General features: G+C 39.5%; 1 protein-coding gene across 1 annotated transcript in view; it reads right to left on the bottom strand.

The window, feature by feature from the left end:
• Positions 1 to 2,228: 2,228 nt before the first annotated feature.
• The window catches only part of pi4kb (phosphatidylinositol 4-kinase, catalytic, beta), a 32,265-nt gene continuing 8,585 nt past the window's right edge, over positions 2,229 to 25,908 (bottom strand). Inside the window, exons 4-13 of the mRNA XM_085802162.1 lie at positions 25,000 to 25,347; positions 21,943 to 22,170; positions 19,608 to 19,832; positions 18,415 to 18,524; positions 17,727 to 17,831; positions 15,944 to 16,067; positions 15,039 to 15,304; positions 7,551 to 7,683; positions 3,937 to 4,057; positions 2,229 to 2,520 (exon numbers count right to left, since the gene is read on the bottom strand). Coding sequence (XP_085658288.1) covers positions 2,339 to 2,520; positions 3,937 to 4,057; positions 7,551 to 7,683; positions 15,039 to 15,304; positions 15,944 to 16,067; positions 17,727 to 17,831; positions 18,415 to 18,524; positions 19,608 to 19,832; positions 21,943 to 22,170; positions 25,000 to 25,347 — 1,842 coding nt within the window. The 3' untranslated portion in view covers positions 2,229 to 2,338. The remainder of the gene's footprint in view (positions 2,521 to 3,936; positions 4,058 to 7,550; positions 7,684 to 15,038; positions 15,305 to 15,943; positions 16,068 to 17,726; positions 17,832 to 18,414; positions 18,525 to 19,607; positions 19,833 to 21,942; positions 22,171 to 24,999; positions 25,348 to 25,908) is intronic.

Raw genomic sequence — 25,908 nt, 5'->3', positions numbered from 1 at the left:
TGTTTGTGTTAATCTAAGTCTTAAATAGTTGTATCTTCCGACAGCAATCACTTCTATAGAGTGTTTGGTCTGAAACACGGGTCTGTCAGTCACTCTGCTCTGCTCTGAGCCCAGGAGAAAACTTTCCTTGTATCCTACAACCTTTATCCAATGAGGAGAGAGAACGGCATGCAGGGCTGTGTGTGCAGCCAAGGGACGCCGTGAATGTGGCGACGTAGGGACGAGGACTGTTATGGTGCGTTCAAGGAAACTCGTGTTTTTCCGACCTGTGAAGTGGTACCAGTTCGATCTGGTACGAGTTCACGGGTCAGAAGTTACGAGTGGCCGTTATAGTGACTTTCACAGGTAAACAGGTCGGAGAAACACGAGTGGGTTGTCTGGAACGCTACAAAGTCGTAAGTTGTGACTTGAAGCTGTAATTTACGGTTTCAAAAGCCTGCCTGGAACGCAGCATTAGCCAAAACCACCGGATCGCTGACTTCTGCTTTAACAAGCCGTTTTAATTTCACCTGGTTTATTACATCACAAGCCGGGTGATGTGAATATTCAAGCCCTCGCTCCCATGGTTACCATGGTTACCATGGTTACCTCAGCTACCAGAGCGAAGCTTCTAAACCGACCGTTTAGAGCAGGGCTGTGAAACTGGTGTGTAGAGAACCAGCTGTTTTTCTGACCAAAGCATGTTACTAACATTACTTTTAGGTACCAGGTCAAGAAGCAGAAATGAGCTGAATGTCCCCTTTAACTTTGGATTGACTTAATCCATTATAATTAAACAAGATTTTATAGCCGATACATGTAAACAGGTTTGTTTTCACTACTATAAAATAACCACTGCATTCAAAACTAAAACCCATAGACGCCTGTTTATCCTGTTACATGCAGCGGCTGTCGTCCGTCTGCCCCATTTCAGGTGAATGCAACATCAAGAATACGTTCTGATATGCAACCGCACCGCTAAATGTACGTACTATACCGTTAACATAAAGACAGGTGAGTGAGGAGGCGGCTGCAGGTCGACTCTTTGTTTTAATGGTTTCAACACATTTACAACAATCTGCAGTTAAAGGGCTAAAACACAAGGAGGAAGAGGAGGAGGAAGAGGCATGGTCCTTTGGGTCTGCTGGTTCGATTCCCGTCCTGTCGCCGCGGCAACAGGTCGTTCATCACCGCCTGTAAAAAAACAACAACTGTCCACCTGCACAGGTTCACATTTACATCTAAAAACTGCTGCTGCTGCTGCGCTCTGATTGGTCCAGAGTCCCACTCAGCAGCCAAATATGGAAACAGGAAGAGGAAGAAGAGGACGAAGAAACAGAAAAGACGTAAAACTGATCAAACCACTGCAAAAACTCAACGTCTTTCCAAGAATATTTGTCTTATTTCTTGTCAAAATGTCTCATTTCTAGTCAAAACTAATCTCTTTCCACTTAAAATAAGACTCATCACCTAAAAATGAACTTGTTTTTAGATCATTTTCACTTGTTTCAAACTAATTTTCACTTGAAATAAGTAGAAAAATCTGCCAGTGAAAGCAAGTTTTCTTTTTTGTGTTTGTAATAAGAAAGAAAAACTTGCTCCATTGTCAGATTTTTCTACTTATTTCAAGTGAAAATGAATGAATGAAATTAGTTTATTTCGGTCATACAACACCGATATCAAAATCAAACCTTTAGTGTGAACAGTTTAGCCAGCACATATTATACACACACACACACAAAAAGGAAAATATCATACCTGTTTGAAACTAATTTTCACTTGAAATAAGTAGAAAAATAGAAGTAGAAAAGATTTTTCTCACTCATTCACTCATTTCAAGTGAAAATCAGCTTGAAAGAAGTAAAAAGTGTCTAAAAACAAGCTACTTTTTATGTGATGAGTCTTATTTTGAGTAGAATGAGATTTGTTTTGACTAGAAATTACATTTTGATTAGAAAAATCTGCCAGTGAAAGCTAGTTTTTTGTTGTAATAAAAGAGTAAAACTTGCTCCACTATCAGATTTTTCTACTTATTTCAAGTGAAAATCTGCTTGAAAGAAGTAAAAAGTGTCTAAAAACAAGCTGCTTTGAGTCTTATTTTAGGTAGAATGAGATTAGTTTTGACTAGAAATGACATTTTGATTATAAATAAGACAAATATTCTTGGTTTTTTAGAGTTTTTGCAGTGCAGACAGAAGAGGAAACGGAGGAAACGGAGGAAGAGGCAGCAGAGCGGCTCATGTCTCTGCCGTCGTTATAAAACCTGAAGGTTCAGTCTGTTGACAGTCTTTGTTCTGCTGCTCTCACACACACACACGCACACACACACACACACACACACACGCTGGTCTGTGGTTGGTCACATGATGCCGTTGGTGAGGTACTGGAAGCCGTCGTACAGCTTGGTGGTGAGCGAGCGCATGGACCCGTCCACCAGCTGGTCCACCAGCAGCTGCAGCTGCTCCTCCGTCAGGCTCATGTGGAAGCGCTCCTTCAGCGCCCGCATGGTGCTGCTGCCGTGGAAACAGGGCAGCTGGGAGCCTGCAGCCAATCACAGCAGCCGTTAGTCACCACGCACACAGATATACACTAACTATCAATGTACCGTTAAATTAGGCGTAGCTACATTTTAAAAAAGATTATAGACATTTCTGGAAAAAAAGTGGTACAATTTCTCCAAAAAAGTTGAAACATTTCTAGAAAAAAGTGGTAAAATTTTGCCTTAAAAAAAAAAAAAAAAACATCTGGTAAAAATTTCTCAAAAAAAGTGGTAACATTTCTAAAAAAAATCAAAAACAAATTGTAAAAAGTTTTTTTTTTTTAAATTGAGAAAAAATAGTAAAATTTCTCAATAGAATTCTAGAAAAAGTAAGGTAAGATTTCACAAAGGATTTTAGAAAAAATGTGGTAAAATTTCTCAAAAAATTATAGAAAAATGTGGCAAAATTTCTCTCTCAAAAAAAGGGGCAAACAATACAAAAAGGGGTAAAATTTGAGACGAAACTGGTAACATTTTTAAAAAAAAATCTAGGAAAAGTGAAAAAAAAAAAAAAAAAAAAAGTTAAAAATTCTAAGAAAAAGTGGTAAAATGAAAAAATAAATGGTAAAAAGTTTTTTTTTTATTGAGAAAAAATAGTAAAAGTTCTCAATAGAAAAGAAAAAGAAAAAAGATTTCGCAAAATATTTTAGAAAAAATTTGGTAAAATTTCTAGAAAAAAGTGGTAAAATTTCTCAAAGAATTATAGAAAAATGTGGCAAAATTTCTCTCTCAAAAAAAGGGGCAAACAATAACACATAAAGGAGTAAAATTTCTTGAAAAAAAAAGTAAAAAAGAAAAATTGAGAAGAAACTGGTAAAATTTCTCAAAAAAAATCTAGGAAAAGTGGTAAAATTACAAAAAAAACAAAAAAAGTTAAAAAATTCTAAGACAAAGTGGTAAAATTTCAAAAAAACAAAAAAAAGTCAAACAATAATTAAAAAAGTGATAACATTTCTGAAAAAAAAGTGAAAAAAATTCTAGGAAAAAGTGGTAAAATTTCCAGATTTCCACTCTGAGAACCACTGACATTTACTTTAGTTAGATAGTTTTGTTGTACTGGCTATACTGAAGTATTTATACTGAGTACACCTGAGTATCACATAGACTACACCACTGGGTGGGAACCTTTCACATCTGATCGCTACGGTTACGGGGCCGTTATTAAGGGGGCGGGGCCTGAGGTTTCCTGTGTGCTGATTGGTCGACTCAGAGTGAGTGAGACGTGACCAGAAATAATCTACATTTTAAAACCAGCGTTACTTTACTAAAAAGAAAAGTGTCTACACGGGGGAAACAAAGGTTGTGTCTGTGTGTGTGTGTGTGTGTGTAGAGTGTGTGTGTGTGTGTGTGTGTGTGTGTGTGTAGTGTGTGTGTGTGTGTGTATCTCTGTGTGTGTGTGTGTGTAGTGTGTGTGTCACCTTGCTGCATGATCTCCACTATCTGCAGGACTCGGTCCATGTGTTTCCTGGCAGCGACAAAACCCTGAAGCATCAACATCTTGTAGTAGTTGAACATGTCTCCATCTGGCCCGCCCATCACCTACACACACACAGAGAGACACACACACACACACACACACACAGACACACACACACACACACACACACACAGAGACACACACACACACACAGAGCAATAATCATGTTACAATTACAACGATTATTCTACATCGATTAATTTCCACAACACTATCAATGTGTAAAAATCAAATATGGCCAAAACATAATGAATTTACTAATTATATATTAGTTATTATCTATTATTATAGGAGCAGTTATTGATCCCCCAGGAGAAATGTGTGAAGAGATGTTTCAGTGAGCATTTGTCGTCTGTACCAAACGTTTAAGTTAGGGCTGCAGCTATCGAATATTTTAGTAATCGAGTACTCTACTGAAAATTACATCGATTAATCGAGTAATCGGATAAAACGTATTTTTGCTTGGTTAAAGAGCAATTATGAATACACAAGAGAAAATAACATATTTCACTCAATAATGAATGACCAATTGGTTTCCTTTTGTAGAATCAACTGTTTTTATTTCTTAAATTCACAAGCAAGTATTTTCTGGTCTTGAAACATTACTAAAGAGGCGACTGCTGCTAACATAAATAAGAATAAATAAAACACAAATAAAAATAAATTAAATTAAATTACTTTCAAGATATCAAAAATAAATAAAACTAGAAAAAGCATTTCCAAGAATGGAAATGGTGTGACTGCTGATAGCAACTGAACGCTGTTGCAGAATTAGCAAATAGTGCAAGCAGTGATCACCATACAAATGTTTGACCAAGGTCGGAATCGAACCCACAACCTCATGGTCATTAGACTTCCACTCTGCCTCTAGGCCACGGTGCACACACAGTTGCAGAGACTGTTGTCTGTTAATGATCTGCACACTGTCAACATCAAGAAAGCTTGAGAGTCAAGCTTGAATGACTTAGAATGAAAATTTCTGTGAATTTCAGGCTGAGAGCAGCAGTTTCAACATGAAGCAAGTTATCAGAAGTCAACAGAGGACAACTGGGAAAATAATTCACTATAATTGTTGTTGAGGCAAGATTTGAACCAGCAACCTTCAGGTCTCCAGACCAGCAAGCTAATCACTAGGCTACAGACAGAGACAGTATATGAGGGGTAAAGAAAACCTTTGATAAGAGGATCACTGGCTTCTGCTTAAAAAAAAAAGTAAGGAATCAAACCCATGACCTCATGATCAACAAACCTTTACTCTGCCACTTCGCCACAGAGAGCACAGACATAAGTATGTTGTAAAAAGTATAAATAGTTAAAAAGAGAAAAGTAATGCCGATAAAGTTCAAAAAAAGCTGCACGTTTTGATATATGAATTGTTGAAATATCGAAATAAATTGGAATCAAAAGTCAAGCAATGATGTGAAATGACAGAGGCAGGAATCGAACCCATGACCATATGATCACTAAACCTTTACTCTGCCACTCGGCTACAGAGAGCACACTGCTTTCAAGACTGTTGTCATTCATTGTAATGTGATGATGTGCTGCAAACTGGTACGAGTAATCAAGGAGATAACAAACACCTGTAACCAATTGAAGGCGGTGGAGGAGAGCAGAATTCAACATAACATAACAAGAGTTCTTCCCTTAGATTTGAACCAGTGACCTTAGGGTTGGCAAGCAGTTACCCTACCCACTACACTACAGTGGAGTTGTGGAAAAGAGAGGTTGAGACTTTGATGAATGTGAGATTTTTCAATGATGCTTAAAACAAAAAGAACTTAATATAAATTAGCCACACCAAGTAAGAAGAGGACTTTTTTGTGACCTGTGACTATTTTTTGGTGAATTAAAATGAATTAAAAAGCACTTAACAGCAAGTTACAAAGTTGAGTTCCTTCTCCTGCTGATGTGAAAAAAATGCATTGAGCTGAATGGGAGCAGAGAGCTCCCTGGCTGCATTTAAAAAATATTTAAAATTATTATCTAAGTCTCTTTGCATTTTTGACCAGAATTTTAGCCAGAAGACAAGTGTGGCTACAAAACTGGAGAAAATAATTTGTCTAGAGTTTAATTTGTGGCCATGCTGACAGATTAGCCAGAAAAACTCTAGAATGTTTTTTTGCCTCTCTCCACTCTGACACCACTCTGGCTCTGCTCGTTAGACGCAACACACACCCATTATAAAGCTGAAAAAAATCAGAAAAAGTTAAATATTTGAAAAAGTATAAATAGTTAAAAAGAGAAAAGTAATGCCGATAAAGTTCAAAAGAAGCTGCACGTTTTGATATATGAATTGTTGAAATAGCACAAAGTATGAAGGACTAGAAGAAGACCGTAAAAAGGCGGAAGAAAATGGCCAAACAGAAGAACAATAGTGTGACTAAATTACTTTCAAGATATCAAAAATGTTTTCTGTGGAGATGCTGCAACATGGAAGACGTGCTGCTGTGGTATGCAAGGGCCGTGTTACAACTAGAGTGCCTATAGAGAGACATTTTCTGTCTTTTTGTCGCCTTTTTCTCCCTCAGTCAAACACCCACGTCCGCCCCCCCGTTAAGGTTTCTACCTAATCAACGGTCTCACCGCAACAGATGGTTCACGTCATGATAACTTAAGTATTTTGGCCATTCAAACTTCCACAGTCCATAGTCCTTTTCTTTGTTTGATATTTCAAGAGACTTTGGTTAAGTAGCCTAACCATGGATAGCTCTAGGCAGGATTGTTCTGCTGTGTTGTCGCCACTCGCCACCGTCCCCCCGTCATCGCGGCCATCGCCTCGCCGCCGCCGCCGCCCCCCTCCCCATCTCCGCCGTCATCCGCGGCGAACGGCCGCGCGGGGGGGGGGGGCGTGCACGGTTACGTTCATAGGTTACGTTACGGCGCACGTTGTGCCACATTGAAAGTCCGTGCGGCCGCTTGAACTACAATTAAATTAACGATTCCTCGAGGCAGAAAAAAATCCTCGGACCATTTTTTGTAATCGAGGTACTCGAATTACTCGAGGAATCGTTTCAGCCCTAGTTTAAGTTTATTTTAAATGACCAACAACGTTTCAATTCCTCCAGATTCAACATGCTGCTCAACATTTGTCTTTATGACAGTATCGAGGAATGTCTACACTGCAAAAATTCAAAATCTCACCAAGAACATTTGTCTTATTTCAAGTCAAAAGAAGTCTCATTCTACTGAAAATAAGACTCATCACATAAAAAGCAGCTTGTTTTTAGACACTTTTTACTTCTTTCAAGCAGATTTTCACTTGAAATAAGTAGAAAAATCTGATAGTGGAGCAAGTTTTTCTTTCTTATTACAAACACAAAAAACTTGCTTTCACTGGCAGATTTTTCTACTTATTTCAAGTGAAAATTAGTTTGAAACAAGTGAAAATGATATAAAAACAAGTTAATTTTTAGGTGATGAGTCTTATTTTAAGTGAAAAGAGATTAGTTTTGACTAGAAATGAGACAAATATTCTTGGGTTTTTGCAGTGTGGTGTTTAATACCAAGATTAATTATGTAAACATTAAGTTCAGGGTGTTATGTCTGACTCACGTCTACGAACTCTGCGGTGAGCTTGAAGGCCGAGGTCTCGAAGCCGAGGTTCTTAGGAGAACTGGAGAGGATGAAGCCGAAGTCGATGTGGATGATGTGTCCTTCAGCGTCCAATAGGATGTTCCCGTTGTGCCTGAGGGGGAGGGGGGGGTGAGGTCATGAGTATAGGTGCAGAGTTAGGGGGCGTGCATCTCAAACAAAGCAAAAGAAGTCCATTTCAAAATCCTACACAACATACGTATACCAATATCAACTGTATTATTGCTAATTTACAGATGTTAACGACTCCTGTACTTTCTGTAATAACCAAACAGAAACATCTGTGCATTTATTTTATTACTTTGACATATCCAAAAAATCTTGGAGTGAATTTGAACTTCACTTTTTGAATCGGTCTATTCGCTTAACATTAAAGATATTATTTGCTACTTTGCTCATCCATAAGATTGCGCTCTTGAACACCTGATGAACTTCTTGGAATTCTTTATTCACAAACAAAAATTTGCAAATTTGATTCCTAGATTTGCCCCTTTTCTACTAGAACTAAATTCTCTCATTAAATCTCTTTACTTGATAAACAACAAAAAAAGCAATAGTAGCTACATTTCTTTTTTTTTTTTTTTTTTTTTTGAAATTCTCTTTTTATTCAGAAAGGCAGACCTCCATCACATACATCGCTTCACACATACATTTACTCAGTTTGTCGAGGATACAATGATGTTGTACATTCTGCCCTTCTGGAGCTTTTTCCCACGGACCCAAACCATTCCAGGTGGAAGCAATAACACAAAAACAACAAAACCGGGTAGCGCACCCCTATATGTAATCTATACTCCATTCACAAAAAAAAATAAATAAATAAATAAATAAAGAGGGTAAGTTCACACAAAGCACAAGTATAGTCAGATAAAATCAGATCTGATTGGTTTTACATACTCAGTCCATTTGGTCCAGATCCTATAAAAAATGTCTTTCTCAACTTTGAGGGAAAAAGAAATCTTCTCCATAACATAAATCTCATAAACAATTTCAATCCATTCGTCGATGGTGGGAGGTTCCACTTTTAACCATTTCCTAGTGACACATTTCTTACTTGCTGCCAACAATATGGTCAGCAGTTTTTTGTCTTTTATGTTCCATGTTTCAAACATTATATCGCCCAAAAACATAGTTTCACATTTTAATGGAATGTTCACATTAAATATATTTTTAATATGTTTGTGGATCTCTTCCCAGTAAGATTTTATTACTTGACAGTCCCAAAAAATATGGAAGTGGTTGGCTCCATTAGACCCACAGAGTCTCCAACAAGCATCCCCGCTACCCTGATAACGCTTCTGAATGGGTGTGATAAAAAATCTTGTTATACTTTTCCAACAGAACTCCCGCCAGGTGTTTGACCCGGTTGAGATCCATTGTAATTGACATATTTTCTCCCAACTCTCCTGTGTAATAATTATCCTTATTTCCTTTTCCCATTTCCTCTTTATGTATTCTGTATTCTCTTGTTTGGCTAGTTGTATGGCGTTATATAATTTGGAAATAATTTTGTTGCAAGATCTGGACTTGGTTAATGATAAGAATACCTCCATGAACCCTGATTCGTCTTTTCTTAACGCCTCTTTAATATTTTTGTTATAATAATCTCTCACTTGCAGGTACCTAAAAAAATCGTCTCTCCCTAGACCATGATCCTTCTGTAGGGCCTCAAAACTCTGAAATGCCCCCTTGTGGACAAACGAATAATAGGTAGTTAAACCTTTCGTGATCCATGTCTTAAATCTGCCGTCGGTTTTATTTGGCGTAAAGTCCGAGTCATAGGCACACCACCTCATAATCTTAGATGTGTCTTTTAATCTGCAAATTTTGACTATTTCCTGCCAGGATTTCAGGAGGCTACTTGTTATAGAGTCCTCTGGGATCTCCTGTTCTTCTTGTAATTTATTGTCACTTAATAAAGCTGTTAATGGAATTCCCTTTATCATCGTTCCTTCAATTTCCTTCCATGCTGCATCATACATAGGCGAGCACAGGCAGACTAAAGGCCTCAACTGAGCTGCATGGTAGTAATCCTGTAAGCAGGGGAGGCCCATTCCCCCTTTTTCTTTTCTTAATTGCAATGTTTTAAATTTGGTTCTGGCCCTTTTCCCTTGCCACAGATACCTCGCTATTACTCTATCCCACTCCAAAAACTGTTTAGACGGTATTTTAATTGGTAAACATTGAAAAAGGTACAACATCCGTGGAAGAATATTCATCCTGATTGACTCTATCCGGGAGCTTAAACTTAAAAAGGGAATAACGTTCCATCTTTGTATATCGGTTTTTATCTTTGAATTTAGTGGGCCATAATTTAAGTTATACAGTCTCGTGAAGTCCCTGGGTAATGAGACACCCAAATATTTAATGGACTCAGCATCCCATTTCCAATTGTACATGGTCCTAATTGAAGGTGGAGGGTCATAATTAAATGTTAATGTTTGGGTTTTATTAATATTAATTTTATAACCAGAAACTAAACCAAATTCCTCTAACAATTTCATCAGTTTTGGGAGTGTCTGAGTAGGTTGTGTTATACTTATCAATAAATCGTCGGCGAATAGGGCCAGTTTTTGTTCCCCAGATGTCATTGTTACCCCCTTTATATCATTCCTCTGCCTAATTAGTTGACTCATGGGTTCTATAAACAATGCGAAGAGGAGCGGCGACGCACAACACCCCTGCCTCGTTCCTCTTTCTAAAGTGAATGAATTGGTTAAGTTTCCATTGATTTTGATTCTAGCTGTTGGTTTGTTATATAATGCTGCAAACGTGTCAATTATAGTTGTATGGAAGCCAAATTTCGAAAGTACTTTATATAAGAATGACCACCTCACTGAGTCAAATGCTTTCTCAGCATCCAAACTTAATATCAGTGTCTCCAGTTTTTGATGTGTGACTTGTCTCATAACGTGCAGTGTTTTCCTGATGTTATCTTGGGTCTGTCTTTGTCTGACAAAGCCAGTCTGGTCCTTGTGTATTAATAATGGTAATAACAACTCTATTCGTTTGGATAATATGGAGGTGAATAATTTATAGTCGTTATTTAAAAGACTTACAGGACGGTAATTTCCACACTCCAATTTATCTTTCCCCTCCTTAGGTATGATCGAAATCATTGCCTCCCTCCATGAGGGGGGGATATTTTTGTTTTCCAAAACCCAGTTAAATGTCTTTAATAAAGTTGGAATTAGTTGATCTTGCATTGTTTTGTACCATTCTGTGGAAAAACCATCTGTCCCTGGAGACTTCCCCCCTTTCATTCTCCTAATTGCTGTTTGAATTTCTTCCTTTGTTATTTTGGACATTAATTTCCCATTTTGTTCATCAGTGACCTTTGGAAGATTTACCTGGGCCAGAAAGGCATCAATCTGGTTGTCGTTGCTTATCTGTGGTTGTGTATATAATATTCTATAGTATTTTTGGAAGCATTGTTGTATTTTCTCTGGGCTTGTTTCTATTACATTCGTTTCGGAGTTTCTTATTTTATATATAGTTCTATCCGCTTGTTGTTTTCTTAACCTATACGATAGAAGTTTCAGTGATTTCCCACCTGTCTCATAGTATCGTTGCTTTGTAAAAAGGAGCCTTTTCTGAATTTCCTGAGTATTTATTTCATCTATTTCTTTTTTTAATTCTTTAATCTTACATTTGTCGTCATCTTTGTGAGACTTTGCATGTTCTTTCTGTAGTCTCTTCAAGTCCTCTTCTAATTTTTTGAGTTTTTGCTCCCTAATTTTCTTCTCATATGAGGAGATGGCTATTATTTTGCCCCTCAATACTGCTTTTAATGCATCCCAGAGAATGGGTGGGTTCACTTCTTCATTATCGTTGTTTTCCAAATACAATTTAATTTCGCTTTTCAATTTATCTTTAATAACTGGGTTATTCAGAATGTTTGAGTTCAGTCTCCAGAGAGTGGATTTCTTATTATTATTCAGATGGATTGACATATAGATGGGACCGTGATCTGAAATAGTACTAGGTCCTATTTCACAGTTGCCCACCCTGAAAAGATCTCCTTTAAGCATAAAAAAGTAGTCGATGCGTGAGTAAACATTGTGAGCGTACGAGTAATGTGAGTAGTCTCGGCTCGTCGGGTTTATCTCTCTCCATACGTCCACAATCCCCACTTCACGCATCCAAGTATTTAATCTATTGCTGATGTTTCTTGCGTCAGATTTCCCGTTAGATGAGTCAATTCTGGGATTTAATCGGATGTTAAAATCTCCGCCACATATTAAAATCCCTTGACTCTTTGTTGTCATTAAATCAACCATATGTTTATAGAAGGACCAGTCACTGCCCGGTGGCACATACACGTTAAGGAGACTTATCACAGTATCTTCTATCTTCCCTGTGACCATAACAAATCTGCCTTCCTTATCCTTATGTTCTGATATGTGTTCATAATTTACCGCACTGGATATCAAGATCGCCACTCCTCTCCGTCTCCCCGATACATGTGAAGAAAAGTAAACATGTTTAAATCCTGATTTATTCAATTTAGCATGTTCGGAGTCGTCGAGGTGTGTCTCCTGTAAGAGAGCTATTTGGATTTTATCTTTCTTCAATTTTGATAAAATTTTCCACCTTTTAACTGGATTGAGTACTCCATTTATGTTAAATGACGCTATTTTTAAAGACCTGTTCTGCATCTATGTGATTTCCCCCTCCCTCCCACTCAAAAACCCGGTGCGCTTCCCCCCTGCGAGAACCAGCAGGGAATAAACAACTAACACACTAAACAGCGTCAAACTGAACACAATTTGTCCGTGTGACTCCCTATGTAGGGGTCTGATAGTCCGACCCTGTTGAGCCTCCCGAGGTGGCTCGAAGGAAACAGTCTCCCTCCTCAGTCCGGAGGAAGAGGCCCTTACCTGCAACAGCCGCATGTCGGAAAAAAAAAAAAAGAAAAGAAAAAAAAGTCTAAAGTGAAAAAATTGGCCCCGAGTGAACCAATAGTGGATCTTAACCACTTATTATAGTCAGTACATTATTAAAAAAAAAAAATCGCCATTTAGTCCGCCGTCCTCTGGCGTGGGTTAAATCCTTCCAGTCCCGGAGGGGGTCGGTGATGTTCTCCTGAAGGCTCGGAGCTTCTCCTTGTAGCTCTGGTCCCGGTCGGCTGGGCCCCTCTTTGCTCGTCTGTCCACTCTCGTCCAGGAGAGCCGCTGCACCTGCTCCATGAGCGTCTCCGGAGGTGCGGTGGTGGTTGTCACAGCGTAGCCTCTTCTCAGCAGGTCCTCTGATGCCTCCTCTACCGTCTCGTAGGTTCTGGTTCCGTCCTCGTGTCTCACGCGCAGCCTGGCAGGGAAGAGGGTCTGGAACTGAACTCTGTTCTCCTTCAGTATTTTGCGGATCTCTGTGTATTCTCTTCTTTTCTTGAGTATTAGTGGTGGATAGTCATGATCCAGGTTTATGCGGTTTTCTTGCCAGGTGAACCCCTTCTTCTGCCATGCCTTGCGGAGTATTGTCTCTTTTGTTTTAAAACTTAAACACTTGATTACGATGGAGCGTGGCGGCGCGTCCCCCGGCGGCTGCGGTCCCAGCGACCGGTGAGCCCTTTCAATCTGCAGGTCGGGCATGTCGTGCGTAAGCTCGAGACCTTCGCGGAGTAAACTTTCCACAAATGAGACCATCGTGGTTGATTCCTTCTCGGACCCCTCCGGTACCCCATAGATCCTTATGTTCTCACGCCTGGAGCGGCTTTCCAGGTCCAGCAGCTTGTCCTCCAGTTTGGTGTGTAGCTTTAGCATGGCCGTGATGACGTCTTCTGTGTTTTGGATCCTCTCTTCTGCTTTCTCAATTCGTCCTTCCGCCTCGTCCAGTCTGGTATTCGCCTTTATAATTTCCTCTCTTATTGTCTCTAGTTGTCCTTTGTTTTCTTGGCGAAATCCTCTTAGTTCTTGCAGAATCAGTTCCAAGTCGGCCATTTCTCCGGACTGCACCGCGTTGTTTGCTAGCTCAAACCTGTTAGCTGCTAATTGTTGCTGCGCTCCGTCTTTCTCTCCCACTTGTCTTCAGACGACGTTTACTGCTCAAAGTGGTGATATTGCTTTTTAACCCCTTTCTCTACATTTTTTGAATTATTTGTTTGGTTTAAATGGGGTTATTTCTCTAATTGCTCTGGCTCAGCCGGGAGCTCCCTCGCTATGCGGCCATCATGACGGTGTTCCGACCGGAAGTCCAGTAGCTACATTTCTAAGTAATTATGAAAAGTTTTTCCCCAAAACCTCTGACTAACTTTTTATTTATAACGACCTCGTCCTGTTTTATTTTTTTCTATGTATCAGATTTTATTCTAGACTTTTTTTTTTACACTTTATTTATTTGCACATATAGAATAAAACAAAACATTTACTTATCTCTCTTACTAGTGAGAAAGATACGATAAAAGAAATGTGCAGGTGAGGTCTGAAACCCCAAAGGCTTCTAACACAACCTCACCTTGATCTAACACATAATTGAAGCACAGTCAAGAAATAATAATCACAGACCTTGTGCAAGGTATAGAAATAATAAAATTTAAAAAAGAAAAGAAAGGAAAAAATGAAAAATAAGGGGAAGATGTTGATAGTAAAAATAAAAGTAGTAGTAATGATAACAACACTAAATAAATAGCCTAAATAAATAAACGAAAACTAAAAAAACATGGGGCGCTAGGAAAGTAGAGTTAAAAAGTCAAACCATGTTTTGATGTTGTGTTAATTTTAACAGTAGTTTATTTTTAAATGTTGCCGAGGAGGACGAGCTGCCAGCTGTCATCCCTGTTTTATCCATCTTTTACAGGGTTCCTACAGCTTAAGTGAAGTTAAATTTAAGACTTTTAAGACTTTTTTAAAGCCACTTGAAATGAAATTTAAGACTGACTTCATAATAAACACAAATGCAGAAAAAAGAAAAAAAAAACACCACATCAACTAGATAGGAAAGTGGGCAAAATTGCCCACTTTCCTATGTGATCCAAGGTAAAGTGACTGCTACATGAACATTGGATTGTGTCTCTTTCCAGCTGTCCTTTCAAAATAAATGTCTCTTTCCAGCTGTCCTTTCAAAATAAATGCATAAAAAGTCTGAAAACAAAAAAAACACTGACTCTGGAGCTGGAGGCGGTGAGAAATTTAGCGTTGACGGCCGCCACTAAGTTCTCTATGTCAGAATGTTACCAATTATTTTGAGATTTGAGACTAATTACAACCATAAAATACCACTTACCATGTGTTAACATTTTTAGACTTTTGAAAAATTGATTTAAGACATTTTAATGCCAATTAAGGCCTTGTTTTTAGATGAATGAATTCAATGCCTTTTAAGACTTTTTAGGGATCCGTAAAAACCCTGACTTGTATGTTGTCGATGTTTTGTTCGATAAAAATCAATAAATATCTATTGAAAAAAAAAAAGAAAAAGCAGAAGGGTATTTAGGGGGTGTGTCTGGACACCGACCTGTCCTTGACCTGCAGCAGGTAGCAGATGAGGCTGTACCCGGCGCAGCTCTGGACGAAGTTCCTCTGGGCCGACAGGAAGTTCTCGGTGGTGGGGGCTCCGTGCTCCTGCAGGAAGTAGTCCAGCAGGGACAGCTGGCTCTGCTTCTTCACCTGGTGGAGGGATACGGCGTTCACCACCGGCTCGATCATCCCGCTGTCCGACGACAGCACCAGGATCTTGTAGGGCTTGATCCACAGGGGGACGCGCTCCTGCTCCCAGATGCTCTACACAGGGGGGGGGGGGGGTTGTTAGTTTATATACAGCCTGTTATTACCAACTGTTGGTCTTTATCATCTAAACTAGGGCTGAAACCATTAGTCTAGTTACTCTAGTTACTCTAGTTACTCAATGCTGCAAACATTCAAAATCTTTCCAAGAATATTTGTCGTATTTCTTGTCACAATGTCTCATTTCTAGTCAAAACTAATCTCTTTCCACTTAAAATAAGACTCATCACCTAAAGATGAACTTGTTTTTAGATCATTTTCACTTGTTTCAAACTAATTTTCACTATCAGATTTTTCTACTTATTTCAAGTGAAAATCTGCTTGAAAGAAGTAAAAAGTGTCTAAAAACAAGCTGCTTTTTAATGTGATGAGTCTGATTTTAGGTAGAATGAGATTAGTTTTGACTAGAAATAAGACAAATATTCTTGGTAAGATTTTGAGTTTTTGAAGTGTATCTTCTCCAGCCTGACGCTGCTGTGTGTCCCTCAAGGATGGGTTAAATGCAGAGAAAGAATTTCACTGTACTAGCTGTATATGTGACAAATAAAGTACCTTTACTGTGACCGTCCCATTCAGATGAACAGATAAAGTAAAGTAGAGTAAAGTAAAGTAAAGTAAAGTAGAGTAAAGCTTCACCTTGAGCTGCTGCAGCACCTGGAAGGCCAGCAGCTCCTGACGCAGATCGTCTCCACACTTCACTATGACGGAGAGGAGGCGCCAGGTGGGGAGGTGACCGTACGGAGAGCCCTCTCTGATCCTCCTGCACACAGACACACACAGAGAAACACACACAGAGAGACACACACAGAGACACACACACACAGAGAGAGACAGGTGAGATCCACAGCAGCCGTGTTTACATGGAGACAGATCTTGGGTGACGACCAGTGGTGTAGTGGGGATTTTTTTACTGGGTGGACGCCATCGAAATACCAAATCTGTGACGTCATTGAAACACCATCTACCGCCACACAAGAGCTTAGTATCACTGAACAAGACTGTAATGTTTTATTGTTATCTAGCCTAATGTCACAATCATTCACTCAAAGTGTTGAAAGTCCAAGACAAAGTGTTATCATCTCTAGACAAACAACTTTTAGACCAGACCTAGTAGGCCTACAGTACCTAATCATAACACAGGATGATCGTTTTCCTTACTCGGGTAAACTCGTGTTGCAGCTTGTGACAACTCGGCGCGACAAACAGGACAAACGGCCATTTCTGTAGCTACACCTTTAATATTTATCTGTAAGGGATCCTCAATGATGCTATTAACGTGGGTGATCTATAAATGTCCTTAAATTATTGAAAACACCACACTGCTCATTCACCAACAATGCAGAGATGTCAGTTCTTTTGTAAAACCCATATTCCTCCACCAGGAGGCGCTGCCATTGGACCAATGCTGTCCTTACTCTCTTTTACAGAGCTCTAGGGTTGGAGGAGTTTGTTGTGGTCACATGAGGTCAAAGCTCTTGTTAACGTTAAAACAGTTAAAGGGTTAATCATGTTCATCCCTAGCAGAGAAAAACCACGGATGGAATACTGATCCACTTCCGTTGGTTGGTTTGTTTCCAGCTCAGGAGGAAGTACCACTTCCTCTTCTGTCGTTGTTTTAGGGGAATGAGTCGACTCTGCACATTTCAACATGTCATACAAAGAATATCTGTCTTAAAGGACAATTCCAGGCAAATTCCTAACTGGGGGCTGTATGTTCCTAACATTTTAGGTCTAACAGAAGGAATCTGAAGGTTTTCAGTTTAATGTCTCCTGTTTTGCGGTAGTTGTGTCTACACAACTAGAACTTCAATCCGCTCCCATTCATCGTTGCCGTGGCGACACGGGGACAGACACAACTACCGCAAAACAGGAGACATTAAACTGAAAACCTTCAGATTCCTTCTTTTAGACCTAAAATGTTAGGAAAATACAGCCTGAGTTGAATTTGCCCGGAATTGTCCTTTAATGTGATAAACCTGAGAAGTATCATGGTGAAGTCTGTTAGTTTAAAGGGATAGTTCAACATTTAGTCAAATAAGCCCATTGCCATAATCCCTATAGTCGTAGCAGTAGGTTCGGTACCTTTAATCATCGGTGCAAGCTATTTTTAGAACGGCGGAGCAGAGCCGTGAGCTGCTCAGAGCTACGCTACGGAGGCTCATTATGGGATTTCTTGGTTTCCCTCATCAAACTCATCAAATACACAATCCAACAACTCCACAACGCTCTGGTGGACAAGTTGTGAGCTGCACATTCACCACGCTATGAGATAATAACACAACGTTACCACACAGAGTTGTTTTAGAGGGAAATACAGAGACTGTTGATGAAAAACTGTCCCTGAAGGCAACGTGCATCAGTGGTTTTACATGAATTTCCCTCCTCCCTGCTCCCGGTCCCTGAAGGCAGCAGCACCTACCGGACCTTCTCCTCCCACGGCTCCTTCAGGGCCACGGCCGACGGGTCCTCGGGGTCTCGTCTGAAGGTGGTGGGGGCCTGGGCCAGCTGCTCCGACAGACGCCGCCTGGGACAAAACATTTACAGTATATATCAATATATGACCAATTATTAATCCCCCCAGTACGTTAATATAGGACCAATTCTTAATAATATAATCCCCAGGGGAAATGTTTGAAATATTCAGGTCATAAATTGTCATCTATACCAAATGTTTGTGTTTATTTTAATCGATTTTTGTTTTGTTTTGCTTTTTTTTAAATTAAAAATGGCAGGCTAACATTTCATTTACACAAAAACGTCCATAAAACGTCCATAAAACTACACAACAACCCTTTAATATTCCTCCACACTGCTCGTCCACTGCAATCCAAGAGTCCTGAAGGGAGATAGTCCAGAGTTACAGGACTGTTGAGGCTGTAAAAATGTCCTCAATGACGTTGTTTCCAGTAAACTCTGGACTATCTCCCTTCAGGACTCTTGGATTGCAGTGGACGAGCAGTGTGGAGGAATATTAAATGGTTGTTGTGTAGTTTTATGGACGTTTTTGTGTCGGGCCCTATTACTCTCATATAAAGTTTTCTGTCATTTTCTGGTGAACTATTCCTTTAATAATGAATGACTGCTGTATGGCTGTATGAGTGAGTTACCGGATGTCCCCTGCAGCGATGAACACCGGCTCTTTGCTCTCCAGGCTGGTGATGCTGTCCACCGAGAACTGGCTGATGTTGTCACAGCTGTTGGTGTGGAGCTCCGGCAGCTGCACGCACACACACACAGTGTTACCATGGAGACGGCAGCTAGCAGTAGCAGTAGCAGTAGCAGTGTGTTAGTCGCTGTGTCCTAAACCCCCCCCAACTCTCTATCTAGTGACCAGTTGTTGTAGTGGTGTCTGAATGTTTAGTGATTATTAATGTTCATTATATATAGATCATTTATGAATAAGGGGTGGGAGTAAATAAGTAAATACGTTTTACTTCTTCCCACTCCTTTTCGGATATGAAACAAACAAATAAACAAACAAAACAAAAAAAAATCAAATTACCTTTATTTTCAATTATTTTCTTTCTTTTTTTTTTTTATTATATATGTATATTTTTGTTTTGTTTTGTTTTGTCCATATATTATTTTTGCAAAGTTTCTATATGTTATGTCTGTCCATTTCTGTATTATGTTTTATTTCTTTGAACATGTCCGAAATAAACTTTAACTAACTAACTATATAGTGACTGAATCTATCCCATAATTCACCGCCAAATGTAGTGAATGGTCACTAACCGGAGCAAGATATCCCATCATGCATTGTGGTGACGGATCACTGTTACCACAGCGGCCCAGAGCGACCGGTGTAGCTACCAAATAAATGCAGTTTTTCCAAAAACATTTTTAAAATGTTATGGCAAAAAAGTGGTACAATTTCTCCAAAAAGTAAAAAAAAAAAAAAAAAGAAGTTATAAAAAACTTCTTTTTCTTCTTCTTTTTTTAACTTTTTGAAGAGTTTAAAAGTTTTAAAGACTTTGGGTTTTATTTTTGCTTTGTTTTGTCTGCTTTTATGATGTAAAGCACTTTGAAGGAGAATTTATCCCAAAAAAGAAAGATCTAGTAAAAAGTGGTAGCCTACAATTTCTCCAAAAAACGTTTTAAAAAAAATTCTAGAAAAAAAGTGGTAAAATTTCTCCAAAAAGTTAAAATTTAAAAAGGAGTAAAATTTTGAAAAAGGAAAAAATTTAAAATTCTAGGAAAAATATTAACATTTCTAAAAAGGGATTTCGGACACAACCAGTGTGTTAGTGTCAGTGTGTTAGTGTGTGTTATTGTGTTAGCTTAGTGTGTGTGTGCTGACCTCGACCTGCAGCTCTCCGATGTCGTCCACCGACCAGGCCTCGTCGTCGTTGTCGTAGTTGGGCACCGTGGAGAAGCCGGCGGTCCTCGGCTCCGCCAGGCCGCAGTCCGGGAGGTTCTCCACCGACCGCGTGCTCCTGATGCGGTTCTCTGGGATCCTGACGGGAACGCTGGACGTCTCAAAGTTCTCACACTCCAGGACCTCCACGTAGATCAGGTAGGGGGCCTGGGAGGAGAGTTAACGGACAGAGAAACTACATTAAACATTAAATATTAAACATGAAGAGGAAGGAAGGAGTGAGTTTCAGCGTTTTAGTGACTGTGATGCAGCTACTTTTACTGATTAGTAGGTATTTATTGTTTATGGCAGCGCCTCTCAAAGTGGGGTCCTTTTAATTTAAATTTAAATTTAACCACAAGTTTTTTAAATACATTTTTTACATTATTATATATTTTTACTTTTTTACTAGTTTAGTCATTAGCCAATAAAAGTTCTAAATGACAATTTTTTTTTTCAATTTTGGGAGAAATGTTGTCGATAGTTGATAGAATAAAACAAACAAATTTTATTTAATTTTACTCAAACACATACCTATAAGTAGTAAAACTAGAGACACGGATCATTTTGGGAGTGGTCTCTTCATTTTTTCCAGAGCTGTATATATTATATATACGTACACACAGAGCCTTCCAAAAGTCTTCATCTCCTTGAACTTTTCCACATTTTGTCATGTTACACCCACAAACTTCATGTCTTTTATTGTGATAGCAGCGTTTGGTCTAAAAACTTTGTGGTTGTGAGGCGACAGGATGTGGATGAAGACAGTAGATCAGGGTTCCTACAGCTTAAGCCAAGTTAAATTTAAGACTTTTTAAGACTTTTTTAAAGCCACTTGAAATGAAATTTAAGACCGACTTCATAATAAACACAAATGCAGAAAAAAGAAAAAGAAATACCACATCAATTACATCATAGTGTTAGGGACAATTTGACCCACTTTCCTATGTGATCCAAGGTAAAGTGACTGCTACATGAACATTGGATCAAAATAAATGCATAAAAAGTCCGGAAAAAAAACAAAACACTGACTCTGGAGCTGGTGGCGGTGAGACATTTAGCGTTGACGGCCGCCACTAACTTCTCTATGTCAGAATGTTACCAATTATTTTGAGATTTTAGACTAATTACAACCATAAAATACCACTTATCATGTGTTAACATTTTTAAGACTTTGGGGCAGGTCCGCCGAAGCATCATTCCGGGTGAGTCACGCTCTCCGCCCGTTGTCTTTGTTGTTACTTTGTTGCCGCTCCACAGAGCACATGGCTACTTAATTATGCACGTGCTGACCATATATGGCTGTGCTGAGGCATTCTGGGGGTGGAGTATGAGGTGTGTTCATGTCCGCACCATTCTTGGGTCCGGTGTGATTTATCAATGGAATATTGCGGAGAGTTGTGCGCATGCAGCACAGCTTGATCAGTGTTTCCCACTAACAGAAAAAAAAAAAAGTATCCCAAAAAAAAGACACACGTGAGGAAAAAAAAACCTTTTTTTTTTTCCTCACGTGTGTTAACGTGCAGTGCGCCCGCACGTAGACACACGTGAGGAAATAAAAAAAGGGTTTTTTTTCCTCACGTGTGTCTACGTGCGGTGCGCCGGCACGCGAGAGAGGCGGCAGGTTGAGAGGCTGACTGGTGGAGATGAGAGATGGTGAAACGCTAGCATGGTTATTAAAAATTTGGGACCGGCAGTAAATTGGGAGTCGGCTTTTACGGGTAGCGAAGTCCTGTCACCAAGCAGCAAAGGAAACCACCGCGTCTCCTTCTCTCTCTTCTCGCTCTGCGCCGGTGAGGTGCGTTGGTTCACGCTCAGCACAACGTCTGAGCGGAGCGGAGCCCCGATGAGCCCCGATGAGCCCCGCCCCCGCGGGCACACAAGCAGCGCGTCAACGTCACCTAGCGGCCCGGCCCGGAGTTGAAATCAAACGCACCCCTTCTGCTGCGGTCGAGTTGAGAACGTCTCTGGTTGAAAACAGCCACTGAGCTTTCATTGATTTTCAATCAAGATTCAGGCGCGGCCGCCTCAAGATTTATAATGCAGAAAAAACCCTGCATATCGCTGGGGGCGGCACAAAATAAGGTGGAGGCGGCCGCCACGCAATTTTGAACGCAGGAAAAACCCTGTTTAAGACATTTTAATGCCAATTAAGGCCTTGTTTTTAGATGAATGAATTCAATGCCTTTTAAGACTTTTTAAGGATCCGTAAGAACCCTGGTAGATCCAGACTCTGACCCCTGACCTCTGACCTTTGACCTCTGTGTGACTCTCTCACCTTGTCCTTGGAGTTGAGGACGACGGCCTGCGTGTGCGGCACGCGGACGACGTGGTGGTCGAAGGCGGCGGTGGGCAGCCAGACGCGCGCCGGCAGCTTGTGGTTGAGCAGCGACAGCTCTGAGATCAGCCGCTGGGTCTTCTGCTCCTTGGTCGGCAGCGTGGCGAGGCGCTTCCCGATGCCCATCAGGGACTTGATGAACTCCCTCTGCGGCGCCAAGCGCACCGGCTGCAGAAAGTAAAAAAATAAAAAAGAATTTGTAAAAAAAAAAAAAAAGTTAAAAATTCTAGAAAAAGGTGGTAAAATTTCTCCAAAAAGTAAAAATGTAGTACTAAAAATTTCTCCAAAACCATCAATCTAGAGTTTTTAAAATAAGAGCCCTTTGGAGTTTCTCAAAATAAAAGCCCTCTGGAATTTTCAAAGTAAAAACCCTCAAGTTTTGAAAACAAAAGCCCTCTAGAGTTTAAAAAAAAAAAAAGATTGTAAACATTTCTTTAAAAAAAAGTTTAAAATTCTAGTAAAAGTGGTACAATTTTTCCAAAAACGTTTTTTTAAATATTATGGAGAAAAAGTGGTACAATTTCTCCAAAAAGTAAAAAATAAAAAAAAGAAGTTGTAAAAAAAAATGTTTTCAAAAATTTTACAACTTCTTTTTTTATTTTTTTTTACTTTTAACTTTTTGAAGAGTTTAAAAATTTTAAAGACTTTGGGTTTTATTTTTGCTTTGTTTTGTCTGCTTTTATGGTGTGAAGCACTTTGAAGGAGAATTTATCCCAAAAAAGAAAGATCTAGTAAAAAGTGGTAGTCTACAATTTCTCCAAAAAACGTTTTTAAAAAAATTCTAGAAAAAAAGTGGTAAAATTTCTCCATAAAGTTCAAATAAAAAAAGGAGAATTTTGTATGAAAAGTGCTCTATAAATAAAGTCTGATTGATAAATACTAAAAAGTAAAGTTTTTTAATCCTAGATAAAAACTGGTAAACTTTATTTTAAAAAACAAAACAAAAAGAAGAAAGAATCTATCCAAAAAAAAAAATCTATAAAAAGTAGTACAATTTCTCCGAAAAACGTTAAAAAAAAAAGAGTTAAAATAAACAAAAAAGAGTAAAAATTTAAAAAAAAAAGAAAAATTTTAAAATTCTAGGAGTAGTGTTAACATTTCTAGAAAAACTGGTAAACCTAAAAACAAAACAAAACAAAACAAAATTCCTCAAAAACTAATTCTAGAAACAAGAGTTAAATTTCCCCGATTTGTCGTCAAATTTGTCGTCAGAAACAGAAACCAGAAGGAACACGGAGCTCTGTGATTGGTCGGAGAGGAGGAGGAGGAGGAGAGCTCTGATTGGTCGATGTTTGACCTCGGACAGATGAATGTGTCTGAGGACAAACACACACACACACACAGACACACACAGACACACAGACGGGTGATTGGGTCCAACACCGGAGCAGATCAGGTCACACTGAACCAGAACCAAAGACTTCATTTCCCAGAATGCACCTGAAGGGAGGAAGAGGAGGAGGAGGAGGAGGAAGCTGCTGCACTTACAGGACGAACGTCCAGACTGTCACAGCTGGAGCTGCTGTCCTAGAGTCACAGGGTTACCGTTAACACACACACACACACACACACACACACACACACACACACACACACACACACTCTTCATCTTCATCAATAACAATATAGAACTGATCATCAACTGATCAGTCTTGACGCTGCGTCCACAACGAGTCTCCACTCTGCCCTCTAGAGTTTTCAAAATAAAACTCCTCTGGGATTTTCAAAATAAAACCCCTCTAGAGTTTTTAAAGTAAGAGCCCTCTGAAGTATTTTATAAGCCTTTTTTGGCTTCCACCTCTCCTGCACAATGTTTAATTTTACTATTTTAATTGTTTATGCAGGTTATGTGCAAAAAAAAAAAAACTAAGTATGGAAAATAAAAGCCCTCTGGAGTCTTTCAAAATAAAAGCCCTCTAGAGTCTTTCAAAATAAAACTCCTCTGGGATTTTCAAAATAAAATCCCTCTGGAGTTTTTCAAAAATAAAAACCATCTGGATGTCTTTCAAAATAAAGGCCCTCTGGAGTTTTCAAAATAAAACCCCTCTAGAGTTTTTTAAAATAGGAGCCCTCTGGAGTCTTTCAAAATAAAACCCCTCTGGAGTCTTTCAAAATAAAAGCCATCCAGAGTCTTTCAAAATAAAACCTGTCAGAAGTCTTTAAAATAAAAGCCCTCTGAAGTCTTTCAAAATAAAAGCCCTCTGAAGTATTTTATAAGCCTTTTTTGGCTTCCACCTCTCCTGCACAATGTTTAATTTTACTATTTTGATTGTTTATGCAGGTTATATAATGTGCAAATAGAGAGCCTAAGCGGAAGCAGGAAGTAACGGCGCCATGGGACCTCAACTCTGAAAAACTCGCCATTCAAATGAATGAGACTGAACATTTTATTTCGTGATCCGTTTGAATTGTGCCATGAGAAAAAAATATGACCTCTACCTGTTTAAAACATCACGTTTCATGAAGAGAAATCAGCCGTTTGTTGTAAAACGGCAACAGAAGAATGTATTTAGTGTGACGACGCTCTAGGACTACAGATCTGTGTCCCACAAAAAATACGTCACCAACTGACACAGGAAAGGAAGGACGCCATGTGGTCGCCATGGTGACGTCACCTACGCGACTTGTAGTCTTTCTGCTTACAGATTCTTCTGAATTTTATTCTACAATCGTTTTACAACAAACTGCTGATTTCTCTTCATGAAACGTGATGTTTTAAACAGGTAGAGGACAGAGTTTTCTCTCATGGCACAATTCAAACGGATCACGAAATAAAACTTTCCGTCCCGTTCATTTGTATGGCGAGTTTTTCAGAGTTGAGGTCCCATGGTGACGTTACTTCCTGCTTCCGCTTAGGCTCTCTATAAAAAAACCTCTAGAGTCTTTCAAAATAAAAGCAAAACCTCAAGCATTTTCAGAGTAAAACGTGTGTTTCGGTGGTGTGAACATGAGGAGGAAGACGAGACAACAACAGATAAGAGGCGGTGGCTGCGTTACCTCGTCCTGGCTGCTCTCCACCTTGGGGTTGCTGGCCGTTCTCTTCAGGTTGCTGCTCAGGCTGATGCTGACGGTGGCGTCCGACTTGGAGCGCTGGTGAGTCCGCTTGGTGGGCGACAGGCCGTGGTCTCCGCCCGAGGGCGACAGGACCGGGCAGAACGGGGTCAGGGTCAGGGGCTCGCGGCGAGCGCGCGGCCCCGAGGGTTTGAGTTCATCGGACAGGATCAGTTTCCTCAGCTTGGTTCCTCGGGAGTGTCGCTGCGTGGAGATGTGCATGTCGGAGGAGTACGCCCCGAGCAGCCAGGCGCAGGTGAGGCTGAAGGAGATGCTCTGTCTGCAGCGGTGCACCTGCAAGACCACGCACAGGGGTTAATACCACTGAGAAACCTGCAAGACCACACACAGGGATTAATACCACTGAGAAACCTGCAAGACCACACACAGGGATTAATACCACTGAGAAACCTGCAAGACCACACACCGGGATTAATACCAGTGAACAACCTGCAAGACCACACACAGGGATTACTACCACTGAGAAACCTGCAGACAACACATATTCACATATTACCAGTGAACAACCTGCAGGCAAATTTCTCAGATAAAAAAAAAACAAAGAAAATTCTAGAAAGAAATGGCAAAAATTAAATTAAATTAAATTAAAAAATAAATTAAAACATGGCTAGAAAAAAAAGTGGTAAAAATGTTTCCAAATACAAAAAAAAAATTGGAAAAATGTCACAAAAAAAAAGTTTGAACATTCGAGAAAAAAAGTGGTAAAATTTCTCAAAAAACATTTTTTAAATATTATAGAGAAGAAGTGTGAAAATTTCTCCCAAAAGTAAAAAAAGAAAGTGTAAAATCCTTGAAAAAAGAAAAGTTTAAAATTCTAAAAAAAAAAAAAAAGGT

This window comes from Trachurus japonicus, chromosome 16, assembly GCF_045865225.1.
Source record: "Trachurus japonicus isolate A0001 chromosome 16, Traja_1.0".
Taxonomy (NCBI): Eukaryota; Metazoa; Chordata; class Actinopteri; order Carangiformes; family Carangidae; genus Trachurus; species Trachurus japonicus.
Note: the sequence above shows the minus strand (reverse complement) of the source record. Positions and strands in the feature narration are given on the sequence as shown.